The sequence below is a fragment of the Lontra canadensis genome, unplaced genomic scaffold, assembly GCF_010015895.1.
Source record: "Lontra canadensis isolate GAN:19392208 unplaced genomic scaffold, GSC_riverotter_1.0 scaffold45, whole genome shotgun sequence".
NCBI classification, from domain to species: domain Eukaryota; kingdom Metazoa; phylum Chordata; class Mammalia; order Carnivora; family Mustelidae; genus Lontra; species Lontra canadensis.
The window spans coordinates 10,578,175-10,593,346 of record NW_022631039.1 but is presented as its reverse complement, the minus strand read 5'-3'; the positions used below and the strand labels follow the sequence as shown (position 1 = coordinate 10,593,346).

The window sequence follows — 15,172 nt, the reverse complement described above, 5'->3', positions numbered from 1 at the left end:
TTTGCAGACTTAAAATTCAGATGTCATGAGACAATCAAGTAATCATTGTCCGTTGAACTCTATGCAGCTGTGTGCCCTCCAGCAGGCTCTGGTTTTATAATGGCAGGAACTCTGTGAACTGGGGTCTGGTAGGCGCTATCCCCATCCCCGCTGCCAGCACTGCTGTGTCCTGATCCGAGAACTCTAAAATATGGGACCTAAATGGCCAGACGGGGCTCTCAAGAGGCGGTTGAGGGGAGGGGTCGTGAAATGAGGCAAGCATCCTGGATTGGCTGGGTCAGTTACCCCGCCCCATCTAGCCCCTGGACTTAAAAGTTGGGGAACCTCTCTCAGCTGATACCCAAGACGGAAGAAAGCCGCCTGTAGGAGCTGGAAGAGGCAAGGAAGTAGGATGCTTCTCTGGAGCTGCCAGAAGGAACCATCCCTGTTGGGCTCCTAACTTAGAATCCTAAAATAAATTTGCATTGCTTCAAGCAATTGGGGTAATTTGTTCAGGTCACTAGAAAGCCGCCTGAATCCTCGTGATATGGTGAAGGTAAAGGCTGCGAGGCCACGCGGCAGTTAGCAGAGCTGGGAGAACCCGGGTCCAGGTGCGTCCAGCTCCAGATTGCCACCTGGCCTTCCGGACCAGAAGCGCTGAGCCCTGATGCTCAGCGGCTGCGCAGCCGGCGGTCCCTTTAAGGGCGGGGCGGGCGGGGCCCGCGGTTGCCTGGAGAACCGTCCGAGTCAGGACGCTCCGCGAGCCGCGCCCGCGAGTCCCTCCGCCAAGGCCTGGCTGAGCCCCCGGTAGTCCCGAGCCAGGTGAGCGCCCCGCCGGCGGTCCTGCGTGTGCCACCGCAGACGTGACGGCCAGGTCCGGCTCTTCCTCGGCCAGGCCAGGCGGTCGCGATCCCCAGGACCTGAGCAGGTGCGGTGGGCAGGAGGTGCGGGGGAACCCCAGGCTCAGGGCGCGCTCCTTTTGTGTTGCCTAATGAGTAAATCACGGTCCTAAGACCTCACGCCCGGGGAGAACACAACGTCAAAGTTAGTGGGGGAAACACCCTGAGAAACGAGATTTGCCTTATTTGTAGGTCAGATTTTACCGACGGGACCAGAAGACGCCTATCTATGTAGCAAAGACTCACCTGGGGTTCGCGGGAGAGACAGTGATCGGGTGGGGGCTGGAAAGAGTTAGTGGGGCTTTGAAGGAAGAGAAAAGCAGGGTCCTGTTGGTGCGAGCAAAGCTTAGGGGTGGGTTGAACTGGCAGGTGGGGTGTCCAAAGGGTGCCATCCAAACTGAGGGGTGTGAGGAGGGATTAGACTTTGTTCTGCACCCCAGGACTCATCTCTGTGTCCTGCTTGTTGGACTGCGATGCTTTCAGTGGGGCCAGTTTGGGAGGCCATGAAAACTATGACTTTGGGGACACACCCCCCAGCTCTGTGACCTTGGGCACACATCACACCATTCCTTTTCTGGCATGGGAGACACTCCGTCTGGCATAGGGTATATTCAGCCAATGATTTCAAGTTCAAAAACAGGAAAGTGACATGATAATCACCCCATCCTGGGTAGTGTACTGTACTGTACTGAACCCCCATACTGTAGGGGGCTCTGTGCATTGTTTCCTGTAATTCTTAAAGTGAGACGAGGCACTGTTATTTCTGTTTGATATCTGAAGCAGAAAGAGATTCAAATGCTCAAGAACACGCCGCTGTAAGGTGTCCTCAGGAGCCTGAATCCAGCTCTTGAGAACTTTGCCCTGTCAATGTACTGAAAGATGGGATTTTATTTTAAGATTTTATTTATTTACTGGACAGAGCAGGAGTGCATAAGCAGGGGGAGCAGCAGAAGGAGAGGAAGAAGCAGGCTCCTGAGCCTGACACCAGGCTCAATCCCAGGACTCTGGGATCATGACCTGAGCTGAAGGCAGACCTGAGCCACCAGGTGCCCTGTGAGATGGGCTTTTAAAGCATTGACTGGGGTGCCTGGGTGGCTCAATGGGTTAAGCCTCTGCCTTTGGCTCAGGTCATGATCTAAGGGTTCTGGGATGGAGCCCTGCAGCGGGCTCTCTGCTCAGTGGGGAGCCTGCTTCCCCTTCCCTCTCTGCCTGCCTCTCTGCCTACTTGTGATCTCTCTCTCTCTCTGTCAAATAAATAAATAAAACCTTAAAAATAAAGAAATAAAAGGTTTAATTATTTAAAAAAAATATTGATTGACAGCATGGAGAACCTTAGGGACTAAGCGGCCATTTCTCATGTATCAGATTACCTTCTTGCTGGGACAGTATTTGAAGAGAAATGCTTCTCGGTGGTTCCAGCTTTAAATAAATTTTAGGGACAACTGAGGAGATCTTTCTAGAATTGGGTGATACTTGACAGTTGTAATTTTTCAAGCTTTAGGACGAAAACAACCATGACATCAGGTTGCAAAGCTAAAATTTTAACTACAAGGGAAACCTGCAAGTGTTTAGAGAGAGAATTTTTATTTTTCAGGTGAAACTGATCAGCACTTTGAAACAAACAGTAAAGTGAACTTGAGGACTTCTAAAGACAATGGTGAAGGAAAAGAAAAGAGCAGACAAAAAGGGGGATAAGTCTGCCCGCTCCCCTTCCTCTCTCTCTGATTATCCAGAATTAGCCAAACAAGATGGCAGTGCGTCAAGGCAAGAGATGTCCCATGGTGCTGTCCCAGCAATGGAAAAGCAGCCCATCGAATTGGGGCCCCGAAGAGAGTCCAAACAGAACCAGCAGAATGAAGACGCCACTCACTATGAAGAACCCATTCTCACCAAAATCATAGTTGAAAGGTGATTTTAATGGGCTACATCTTCCACGTTCCCCTTTCTCTGATCTCTGTTCTCTTTCTCTGCGGTTTCTTATTGTGGCTTTCCATGTTCCCCCCACCCCCCTGCACCCCTGCCATGACTATAGAAATCTAGGTCCCTCTCCTGAGTTTGATGTTCAAATTTTTAGCTCCCTACTGGACATCATCCACTGGACTTCAAGCCCCCCGGTGTCCCAAACCAAAGACTGCAGGATTTGAAATGAGATCGGGATCGGAATCTTAGCTCTGTGGCTCCATCATTGAACCTTTCTGAGCCCATCTCACAGGGCACCTGCTGCTGCTGCTTTTTTTTTTTTTTTAAGATTTTATTTATTTTTGAGAGGGAGAGACTGCAAGAGAGCACCAGCGGGGAGAGGGGCAAAAAGAGAGGGAGAAGCAGACTCCCCCTGCCCCCCACTGAGTGGGGAACCCAATGTAGGGCTCAATCCCAGGACCCTGAGATCCTGACCTGAAGGCAGACGCTTAACCAACTGAGGCACCCAGGTGCCCTGAGCCTCCAGTTCTTAACTGGGGAAATCACACCCCATAGAAGCTTCCCTGTTGCTACTTGTCAAGCCATTGGCTTCTCCTTTGATCTCTGATTTCTGGATGGGTGTTACCATTTCCCTACCTCTCCAGGCTGTTCTCCCCCTTCCCTGTGATGATGTATTTCTTTTTTTCTCTATGCTTCTCTCATTAGTCCTTTTCTCTAATGCTTGCTTTGCCTCTTTGTTATCTCTTCACTGAACTGTTGGCCTCATTTCCTAAAAAAGATTTGAGATCTGCCTTCCTAATTGTTTCCATCACTCCCTGGATTGGTAATCTGTCCTTGTAACAGGTCACCCCAGAATGTGATCGTTAAGACAAATGTTACTGGACACAGTTTATGGGGATCAAGAATCGGGGAGCAGCTTAGCTGGATGGTATTGGATTAGGATGTCTGGAGGTCCCGCCGAGATGGGAATCTGGACTGCCATCATCTGAAGGCTTGGCTGGCTGCTCGGTCTGCTTTCAGAGTGGCTCCCTGGGCAGCTGGCTTCCCCGGAGAGTAATCCAAGAGAGAGCAAGGGCAGAAGCTACGTGTCTTTTATGGCCAGCCTCAGATGTCACTCTCTGTCATATCTGTAACATCCTGGTGGCCCCATGGGTCAGCCCTCTTCAGTGTGTGCGAGGCTTCCACAAGCGCAGGAGTGCTCAGAGGGGAGGTTCTCTGGGAGCCATTTGGAGGATGGATCCCACATTCCTAGAAACTTTTGATTTCTTTCATTGTCCATAGCACAACACTCCTTAGCCTGATGCTCTGACCTGACCCCAGCCTGCCTCTCTCCTCTCAAACTCAAGAGCCCAGCGAGGCTTCTCACCACCATCCCATCGGTTTTACTTTTGCTTGCAAAGATAGCTCTGCTGGAGTGTTTGTCCTTTTGTTTCTAAATGACCAAATCCCACCTGCTCTTCTGGTCCAAACTTCTCCACCGCTGCTTCCCAGTGGGAAGTAATTTTGCTCAAAACCTCTTTTATCATACTTCCCACTTTCTATTAAGTGTCATTATATATACATCGGACACAGCATCTTTTCCTTCCTGTTACGTAGATATCTAGCATGTATGATGGCTGTAATTTGTCTCCAGGTCTCACCCTCTCTGTCAGGTGGAATATTCCATCCCAGCAGAGACACACCCAAGAATATCAGACACCAGACCTTACGCTTTGTGGGTGCTCAGTCAAGATTTATCATTTGAATGATATCAATGGCCACTTCTATTTTTATTTCTTAGTTGACACATAGTTACACAATGTTAGATGTGTCGCAAGTGTACGACATTGTGAATCAGCCACCGTAGACACTATGCTCTGCTCCCCACAAGTGTAGCTATGATCTGTCACCATACAGCATTATTGCAACACTGTTGAGTTTATCCCCTGTGCTGAGCCTTTTATCCCCACGCCTTACTCGTGCCATAACTGGAAGCCTGTATCTCCCTCTCCCCTTCACCATTTTGCCCACTCCCCACCCCCCTTCTGCTCTGACAACCATCAGTTTTCTGCATCCATGGTCTGTTTTTGCTTTTTGTTTGTTTTTTAGATTCCTCCTAGAAGTGAAATCAGGTTTGTCTTTCTCTGACTTATCTCACTTATAATATGCTCTAGGTCCATCCATATGGTTGCAAAAGGTGAGATCTCATTCCCTTTTACGGCTGAGTATATTTCATTGCATGCATGCACTACCATCTTTTTCCTTTCATCTATGGATGGATGCTCGGGTTGCTTTCAAATCTTGGCTCTTGTAAATAATGCTACAGTCAACCTGGGGTGCATTTATCTTTTCGAATTTGTGTTTTCATTTTCCTTGGGCAAATATCCAGTGGTGGAATGACTGGATCATATGGTTTTTTATTTTTAATTTTTTGAGGAACCTCTGTACTGTTTTCCATGGTGTGTACCAATTTACATTCCCACCAACAGTGCGTGAGGGTTCCCTTTTCTCCACATCCTCATGAACCCTTGTTTCTTTGAGTCTAACCATTCTGACAGGTGTAAGGTGACATCTCATTGTGGTTTAGATTTGCATTTCCCTGGTGGTGAATGATTTTGAGCATCTTTTCATGTGTCTGTTGGCCATCTGTACATCTTCTTTGGAAAAGTGTGTATTCAGGTCCTTTGCCTGTTTTTAATGGGATCGCTTTTTTTCTGTAAAGATTTTATTTATTCATTTGTCAGGCAGAGATCACAAGTAGGCAGAGAGGCAAGCAGAGAGAGAGGGGAAGCAGGTCCCCCGCTGAGCAGAGAGCCCGATGCGGGGATTGATTCCAGGACTCTGGGATCATGACCTGAGCTGAAGGCAGAGGCTTTAACCCACTGAGTCACCCAGGCGCCCCAATGGGATCATTTGTATCTTTGGTGTTGAGTTGTATGAGTTCTTTATGTATCTTACACATTAACCCCTTATTGGATATAACATTTACAAGGATCTTCTCCTAGTCAATAGGTTGCCTTGTTTTGTTGATGGTTTCCTTTGCTATGCAAAAGCTTTTTATTTTGAAGTAGTCCCTGTAACTTATTTTTGCCTTTGTTTCCCTTGCCTGAGGAATCATATCTAGAAAAATGTTGCTGTGGCTGATGTCAGAGAAATGTACTGCCTGTGCTCTCTCCTAGGAGGTTGATGGGTTCAGGTCTCACACTTAGATCTTTAATCCATTTTCATTCCATTTTTATGTACATTGTAAGAAAGTGGTCCAATTTCATTCTTTTGCAAATTGCCGTCCAGTTTTCCCAACACCATTTGTCGAGAGACTGTCTTATCCCTATTGTATATTCTTGCCTCCTTTGTTGTAGATTAATGGACTATATAACTGTGGGTTTTCTGGGCTCTTCATTTTATTTCACTGATCTATGTGTCTACTTTTGTCCCTCTACCATACTGTTTTGATTACTACAGCTTTGTAGTATATCTTGAAATCTGGGATTGTGATACCTCCAGCTTTGTTCATCTTTCTCAAGATTGCTTGGGCTATCTTTTGTGGTTCCATACAAATCTCAGTATTTTTCATTCTAGTTCTGTGAAAAACGCTGTTGGCATTTTGATTGGTGTTGCATTGAATCCGCAGATTGCTCTAGGTAGTATGGCCATTTTAACAGTGTTGGTTCTTCCAATCCATGAGCATGGAATGTTTTCCCATTTGTTTTTATCACCTTCAGTTTCTTTCACCTGTGTTCTATAGTTTTCAGAGAACAGGTCTCTCACCACTTCAGCTGAGTTTGTTTCTACATATTTTATTGTTTTTGGTGCAATTATAAATGGAATTGTTTTCTTTCTTTCTTTTTAAATTTATTTGACAGAGAGAGATCACAAGCAGGTGGGGGGGGGTGGTGGGGGAGGCTGCCTGCCGAGCAGAGAGCCCGATGCAGGGCTTGACCCCAGGACCCTGAGATCATGACCTGAGCTGAAGGCAGAGGCTTAACCAAATGAGTCACCCAGGTGCCCCATAAATGAAATTATTTTCTTAATTGTTCTTTCTGCTATTACTGGTATATGGAAGTGCCACTGATTTCTGTCAGCAGCCATTTATTAATGAATTACCCGTGCCAGCTCTGGGTGAGCACTGCAGAAGGATATTAAGAAGCAGGAAATGCAGTCTGTGTAGTCAGTGCTTAATTATGTCCTATGCTGGGCTCTTCCTAGAGAAACTCACCAGAGTTTCTCAGCAATGGCCACTGACTTAGTTCAGGGAAGGTGAGCCTGGGGTTGCCCTGATGTGGGAATCAGAGGAGTAGAATATCCTGACATAGAGCGGGTCTGGATCCAGGCCAAGAGCGCCACGAAACACGTATGTGTCTTGGGAGCGAGGGGAGGTGTCGATACCACTGAATGGAGCTACTGTGACTTTAAAAAACTCTTTGACCGGCGCCTGGGTGGCTCAGTGGGTTAAAGCCTTTGCCTTTAGCTCTAGGTCATGATCTGCTCAGCAGGGAGCCTGCTTCCTCCTTTCTTTCTGCCTGTTTCTCTGCCTACTTGTGATCTCTGTCTGTGAAATAAATGAATAAAATCTTAAAAAAAAAAAACCTCTTTGACATTTTCTTTATTCATTTTCATTACTGAAGGGCTATATACTCAGGACAAACAAAGTGATGAGTAATTGGTGGGTAAAGCAGGACTCCTGTTCATGTTCCTGATTTTAAGGGAGTCGATTTTGGTATTTCACTCGCAAAAATCATAGATGCTGGCCCTTTTTCATAAACCGTCTCTTATGTTTAGGTAGTTTCCTTGCATCATTATAGAAATGATTGCTGAATTTCATCAAACGCCTTTCTGGCATCTTGATAGAAACCTATGGTTTTTCTCCTTTGATTTGTTGATGTCATGAGTTGTGTTTATAGACTTTCTACCATTGAATTTTCCTTGGCTTCTTGGATGAAGCCCAGTTTGGTCATGGCTGGCACCTGTCCTTTTGTTTTTCACCTCACTTACCCCAGAATGTAGAGCTGAGTGAGGTCCCAAATCACACATTATCCACCCGGTTCTGAACTCAAAATCTGCATGCTGTCCTCGATCCCCTCTTCCCCAAAGCCAGCACATCAGCAAGGCTTTTTGGTCCTATGTCTAGAATAGACCTTTAAAAGAAAAACTGTAAAATTGTCATAGTAAAATACACATAAACTAGGGAGTGCCTGGGTGGCTCAGTGGTGAAGTGTCCAACTCGTGATCTCCGCTCATATCTTGATCTCAGGGTCACGAGTTCAAGCCCCACACTGGGCTCTGTCCTGGGGGTGGAAACTGCTTTAAAGAAATACACATAAAATTTCCTTTTTTAACCATTTTAAGTGTACAATTCAGTGGCATTAAGTACACTCACCCTGTTGTGCAACCATCACCCCTATCAATTTCCAGAACTTTTTCATCACCCCAGACAGAAACTGTCAGAATAAGCCATCAACTTCCATCTCTGACCTCTTTCACTCTTTCCTCCTTGTTGTTCGCTCTCTGCACAATCTCTTCATACAGGAGCCAGCCAGAGTGCTCTTTTTACGACCTAACTCTGACCTTGGCCAACTCCGCTCTTACAGCCTTCTCCAGGTTCTTCCTCGAGCTCTGGATTTTCCTGCAGCCCCTGAGCCTCTGTCTCCTCTCCTCCCTCTGTCCTGTGCCTCAGCTGGGCCTCCTTCCCCTCTGTTGGCTGAACTTGAGCTGTCAGACTCTTTCCTGCCCCAGGGCCTTTGTATCTGCTGTTCCCTCTTCCCAGGATTTTTCCCAAGGCTGTTTGTTTCATGACCTGTGGGTCTCAGTACAGCTCCCAAGTCCTCTGAGCAGCCTCTGCCCTGACTGCTTGTTCATGACACCAGCCCTGTGCTTGGAAAGGGGTACAGTGGCACCTCAGGGAACATGTGTTAAGTGAATGAACGTGAGAGATCACTTGTACTTCTTCACTGATGTTAATTATGACTTTAACCTGCTGTCACTTAGGTTTGCTCACGCCACTCATTGCTGTATTTCTTTGTAGCTACGAAGGGGAAAAAGTCCGTGGACTATATGAGGGAGAAGGCTTTGCAGTCTTTCAAGGAGGTTGCACCTACCACGTGAGTGACACATTTCGGGAGCGGACAGGGAGGAAGGTTAGAATGTTCGGTGAGAATTTTAGATTTGTATCTTCAGGAAAGTCCACTGATTCTTCAGAAGAAGTTGGAAGTATTTAATGCTGATTTTACTTCGAATACCTATTCTAAGGTAAAAATATGGCTCCATACAACTGAAGTCATCATTTTTTAAAAGATTATATTTACTGGGGTGCCTGAGTGTCTCAGTGGGTTAAGCCTCTGCCTTCAGCTCGGGTCATGGTCTCTGGGTCCTGGGATCGAGCCCCGCATTGGGCTCTCTGCTCAGCAGGGAGCCTGCTTCTCTCTCTCTGCCTCTCTGTCTACTTGTGATCTTTTTCTCTGTCAAATAAATAAATACAATCTTAAAAAAAAGATTGTATTTATTTATTTTTAAAGATTTTATTTATTTGTCAGAAAGTGGGAGAGAGACCCAGGACCCCAGGATCATGACCTGAGCTAAAGGCAGACACCTAAACAACTGAGTCACCCAGCCATCCCAAGATTTTATTTATTTGAGAGAGAGAGAGAGAGAGAGAAAGTACAAAGCAGGGGGAGTGGCAGGCAAAGGGAGAGGGAGAAACAGGCTTCCTGCTGAGCACAGAGCCCGATGCAGGACTGGATCCCAGGACCCTGGGATCATGACCTGAGCCGAAGGCAGATGCTTAATGACTGAGCCACCCGGACGCCCCTGAAGTTTTCATTTTAGGTTGTTTTCTATTCCTGATATTTATTTATTGTACAAACAACATTAAGGTGACTAAAGTAAATACGGAAGAGGAAAATCCCAGGACCGTCCTCCTTTCCCAGTAAGTATTTTGAGTATGCCCTGTGTCCCTTTTATTTCTTGAATGGAAGTATCTGCATTCACGTGGGCCTGTAGAGTTTGCAGATAAGATCTTGAATCTTTTTTCACTTATGAATACTTTGCCGTATTGCTGCATGGTTTTCATAACTTAAATATTTTGTGGTAAAACGTACCTAAAATTTACCATTGTAACCATTTTTAAGTGTACAGTTCAGTAGCATTAATGGCATTCCCGTCATGGTAGAACCCTCCCCACCATCCATCTCTAGAACTTTTCATGTTCCCAAACTGAAACTCTATCCCCATGTAAACATTAACTCCCATTTTCTCCTCTATAAATATAAAATATATTTTATTTATACTGTATTTTTATTTTTATTTTTATTTTTTTTTAAAGATTTTATTTATTTATTTGACAGAGATCACAAGTAGGCAGAGAGGCAGGCAGAGAGAGAGGAGGAAGCCGGCTTCCAGGCAGAGAGGAGGAAGCAGGCTCCCTGCTGAGCTGAGAGCCCAATGCGGGGCTTGATCCCAGGACCCTGGGGTCATGACCTGAACCGAAGGCAGAGGCTTTAACCCACTGAGCCATCCAGGCGCCCCTATACTGTATTTTTTATACTGTATTTTATTTATATTCTATATTATCTAATTATAGAATATATAAATATATATTTAATTATATAGCATAGAAATATATATTTTATATATATTGCATGGTGTTCTGATTTACTTTTCAATACTGTACTATAATTATTAGATACTTTTGAGGTGTTTTCATTTTTTTGCCATCCCTCATAGTGATTATATTAATGATAATAATAATAGTCATCTTTCAGATTATCAAAGAAACACGTGCTTATAATAAGAACAGATTGTTGCGGTTGGGGTCCTAGAGCGTGAGTTTCTGTGGCCTGATTTTTTTTTTTTTTCCCCTGCACTGAACATATAACACGTCCTTATTCCTGGGTCATGAAAGCTCCTAAAAAGGCCATTATTATGGCTGAATGATATTCACCAAGACAACTGTCCCATCTGGCCTTTGCCAGCTTGGGACTAAGCAGCTGCATTCGTCCTTATCAGAATCTTCTTTGAGCGCCGTGGTGCCGAAGGCAGCCCTGCCATGTGAACACTTTAACACGACACCCAGGTCTGGATCTGGATCACGTGGCACCAACCCGCCCCAGGCCACTGAGGACATGGCATCAGCTCCCACTACCCCCAGAGGTGCTTGGCTTAGTCACCTGTAGCTCAAGCCTGGCCTGCTGGCCTCGCCCTCCCCGTTCATGTGGGGACAGACCCCCTCCATTTCTAGGGCATCTCCTTTAAACTGTGAGAGAGGCCGACCCAGCAGAATGACTCTGTAGCCCCAGGCCCCACGTCATGAGACCACGGGTTTGCCACGGATGTAGATCATAATCCCCTAAAGATAGACGAAACCAAGCATTTCGTGAAACCTTTGCCCTTACCACATAGAGGCAGCGTGATCCTTTCTAGTCTAGTTTGTTAAAACGCTGGTTGTTGTAACTCTAATCGATTCCATAATCACAAACGAGCCAGCTGAGAGTTGGAAAACTACTGGCGGCCCCACGTTTTCCTCAGTCCCCACCAGCCTGTCGTGAGCCCACGTGAACCCAGGGCTGATGATACAACGTGTCTTCTTGCTAGTGAGTTAGGGCCACCGTTCTCTGGAGAAGTGTGGTCTGGGGGACCAACAGCATTATCTGGAGATTTTTTTCAAAACGCAGATTCTCGGGCCCCATCCCAGACCTACTGATGAATCAGAATTTCGGGGGTGGGCCCAGCATTTGTGTGTGCACAATCCCCAGGTGACTCTGAAGCATGGTAGAGTCTGAGAACCACGGAGTTAGGGTGCTGGGTGCTGTTTACATGGGGTGCGTCCTCCCCTCTAACATAGGGTGCACCCCGCCTCTAACCTGGTGATCCCAGGGGAGAACTGGACGTGTTCTTATCCTTCTTTCCTCTGATAGCATTTAGACATCCAGGTGTGCTGAGTTGTTAGTGACTAGTTCCTATAGGTTAACAGCAGACACTAAGTGTAAACGGACGATATTGACAGCTGTAGATCCTACACGTACATGAATATGTCCATATACACGGACACACCTACACGGATAAATCCCAGTATGGGGAAATGGACAGGCATGAAATTTACAAATGGAGTAGTTGCTAATATCCGCATAATGGTTTTTACTAGGTCTATCTAGTTTCAATAATAAAAAAATCCTTACACTGTGATGTGCACAACCCAAAGTGTATGACTTCTTTTGAACGCCAGCATTTTTCACCGCTTAATTAGGAGAGGAAGGTACAGTCTGAATTTACAGCTCACGTTTAACCATTGCATAGGGCTAATGGGTGTACGATTTTGGGGCATTTGCACCAGCATTTCATGCAGGTGAAAGGGGGGGATAAGCCTCCATCCTAAGAACTGAAGCCACAGTGGCAGGCATTATGTAGAATCGAAGGCCTGGTCCTAAGGCTTTGTCGTTCTCTTTTGAAGGGTATGTTTTCAGAAGGGCTCATGCACGGACAAGGGACTTACGTTTGGGCCGATGGACTAAAATATGAGGTAAAGCACGTAATACGTTATGGTGTTAAACTGTAATTGATGAAACTTAACGGTCACCTTCCCACAATGAAACATGCTACTTTCATAAAAGTAACTCAGCATGTGGGTTAAAAAAAGGTCCGCAGACCCAGAGACTATAGGTGAAAAGTGACTCATTCCCACATGGGTTCCTGGTGATCATTACCCATTTCATCTGTACGTTCTAGAAGTCTCTGTGTATTCTCTGTGTGTACTTGTTTTCGGCCTCTCTCCCACTCTACAAACACAAGTAGTCCATTGCACATTCTCTCCTGTACCTTTATTTTGGTGGAGGTCAAACCGTATCCAGCCAGCCAGCTCAAGCTGTTTTTACTGGCTGCTTTCATTCCTCTGTTGTGGGTCTCCCTCAAGCCGTCTTGCTGGTTTAAAGGAATGTGCGTTTTTCAATGGACGGCTAGAAGGCTCTTTTAGACGTTGCTACCGCAGGGCTGCTTGTGATGGAGTTTGTAAGGGGTAAAATGAAAATATTTAAAGCACGTGCCCATGATGCTCATAGTCAAGTAGCAGCCAAGTGAGGGAAACTGAGGCAGGTTTGGGCCAGCTGGGCAGCTCCCTGGGGCTGCACAGTGGGAGGTGAGTCACAGAGGCACAAGGGAGCCCGAGGATATGGCAGTTTGGGGCTACCCTTCCCAGGGAAGCTCTCCCCCTTCAACACTCTGCCTTCTGGCCTGTGCACCTTGGTTTACTTCTGGCAGCTCGCAGGTGGGAATCCCTCCTGTAGCACAGACCCTTCCACGCCAGCCTAGATCAGAGGTTTTATGGGAAGGATTTGAGCTGTCATAGAAGTACCTTTAGGGAGGTCAGCTGGCCTCGTGGGACCCGGCCAGTGTTCAGACCAGGCTGCCTTGTCCCCTTTTCCCTGCGGGCTGCCTGCCTCCTCCAGCAAGTTCTTCTTCCAGTGAGAGAATCCGGTGGCTCAGGGCTAATGTCCTGGCCCTGAGTAGCACAGATTCTCTAGAAAGCACCCACGGGGCAGGCGGTTGGCTGATGTGTCTGCAGAATTTTTTGATGAACCATAAGTGGGAAGCAGGGTTTCCATCAGTTGATCCCCAAGCTGGGCTTGTCACCTGAGTCCCCTGGAGAGGACACTGGAAGCCAGGGCAGAAACCAGCACCTTTCCGTGTCCCTTGTTTACCTCTTGGAGCCTTGTCTACACACAGCTTCTGGCTGTTTTAATCTGCTGGGGCTTCCGCCCAGGGGAGGAGAGGTGAGAGAGGAGGGGGTGTGTAGAGAAGGAAGGAGGTGGGTGGAAACTGGGGTGGGAGGAGATACGCCACTGTTTCCATGGAAGAGAGATGGGAATAGTTCCCAGTCATCAAGGAGGCGTCTCAAGCCGCCCACAGGAGTAGGGGTCTCTCCCTGCTTTCTGTCTCTCTCACTCTCTGGGCTGGTTTGCCCTAGGGGGAGTTTGTGAAGAACATCCCCATGAACCACGGCGTGTACACGTGGCCGGATGGCAGCACCTACGAAGGAGAAGTGCTACACGGCGTGAGGGAAGGATTTGGTATGTTCAAATGCGGCACGCACCCCGTGTCCTACATCGGCCACTGGTGTCACGGCAAGAGACACGGGAAGGTGGGTGAGGCAGCCCCGTGACTCCCGTCCACTGATAGGATGAACAAACATGGAGGGTGGGAGGTGGGGGGCTGTTGTGAACGTACATTCACTCTCTGTTGACTGACAAGAAATTCACACCGCATGAAATGGACCGTTTTAGCCTCAGCAGTTTGGTGGCATTTCGGGCACTCCCAGTGTTGGGCGACTTCTACCTCTGTCCTCGGCACATCAAAATAAAACCCTGTGCCCACCCAGCAGACACTCTCCACCCCGACCCTCCAGCGGCCCCCTATCTGTGTTCTGTCTCTAAGGCTTTACTTATTCTGGATGTTTCTTCTGGATGTTTCCTAGGAATGGAGCCCTACAGTATGGGACCGTCTATGTCTGGCTTCTTTCACTCACCCCATATTTCTGAGATTCACCCATGGTGTAGGTACTTAATTCCTTTCCGTGGCTGAATGGTAGCCCGGTGAGTGGATGGACCACATTTCGTGTATCGGCTCATCCACTGATGGTCACTTGGGCTCTCTCCGTCTTTGGGCTTCTATGAATAGCGCTGCTAGGAACGTGTGTGGAAGGGTTTCCGTGCGTACTTGCTCTCCGTTCTCTGGCGAATGAACCTGGGAGTGGAACGTGGCAACTGGATGTTGAACATTCTGAGGAGCCTCCAGACTGGTCCCCAGAGCGGCTGTTCCAACCAACCCTCTCACCAGCGACGCACGTGACAGTCACTTCTGAGCGAGGCTGCTGTTCCTGGCGTTGCTGTCTTGCTTCTGTGTGGGATGAAAAAGTACTGTAGCCTTGTTTTTGGAAAATGTAAGAGAAGGAACAGTCTACCCTTACAATCATCAGTCTGCTCTGTTCTAGACTATTCTGTCCATTGTGTTCTCTTTTTCCCTTCCCTTCCTTTCCTTTCCCTTCCTTTCCTGTCTCTTCTCTTTTTTTCTTTTCATGTTCTCTTTTCTTCTCCTCCCCTCCAGGTTGTGGGATTGAGCCCGGCGCTGGGCTCCCGCTGGGTGTGGAACCTGCTTGGGCTTCTCTCTCTCTCCCCCCACTGCACTCCCCCCTGCTCGAGCAAGTGCGCGCTCTCTCTCCAAAAAAGAGGGGGGTGAGGACAGACCTTCACTTGTGCTACTACTCACTTTAGGTAACAACAGAACAGGATTGTTCAGGGACTTACTTGACTCAGAGTTACTGAATAGGACAGACTCAACGTGATGGATGTCGTCATTCTGTGCCTTAATGCGACACTTCATTATTAGGGAGAAATTGATCTGTGACGTCTCAT

At 47.2% G+C, this 15,172-nt stretch overlaps 1 protein-coding gene across 4 annotated transcripts in view; it reads left to right on the top strand.

Moving 5' to 3' along the window:
* The first annotated feature begins 758 nt into the window (after positions 1–758).
* Positions 759–15,172, top strand: part of LOC116876490 (radial spoke head 10 homolog B-like) — a 51,227-nt gene continuing 36,813 nt past the window's right edge. The window contains exons 1-5 of one of the 4 annotated variants that reach the window (XM_032872692.1): positions 759–801; positions 2,473–2,786; positions 8,800–8,875; positions 12,220–12,288; positions 13,729–13,902. In XM_032872692.1, coding sequence (XP_032728583.1) covers positions 2,533–2,786; positions 8,800–8,875; positions 12,220–12,288; positions 13,729–13,902 — 573 coding nt within the window. In that variant the 5' untranslated portion in view covers positions 759–801; positions 2,473–2,532. Of the gene's footprint in view, positions 802–873; positions 924–1,138; positions 1,154–2,472; positions 2,787–8,799; positions 8,876–12,219; positions 12,289–13,728; positions 13,903–15,172 lie in introns of those variants that run through there. The other 3 variants (XM_032872693.1, XM_032872694.1, XM_032872695.1) reach the window with 3 other exon arrangements.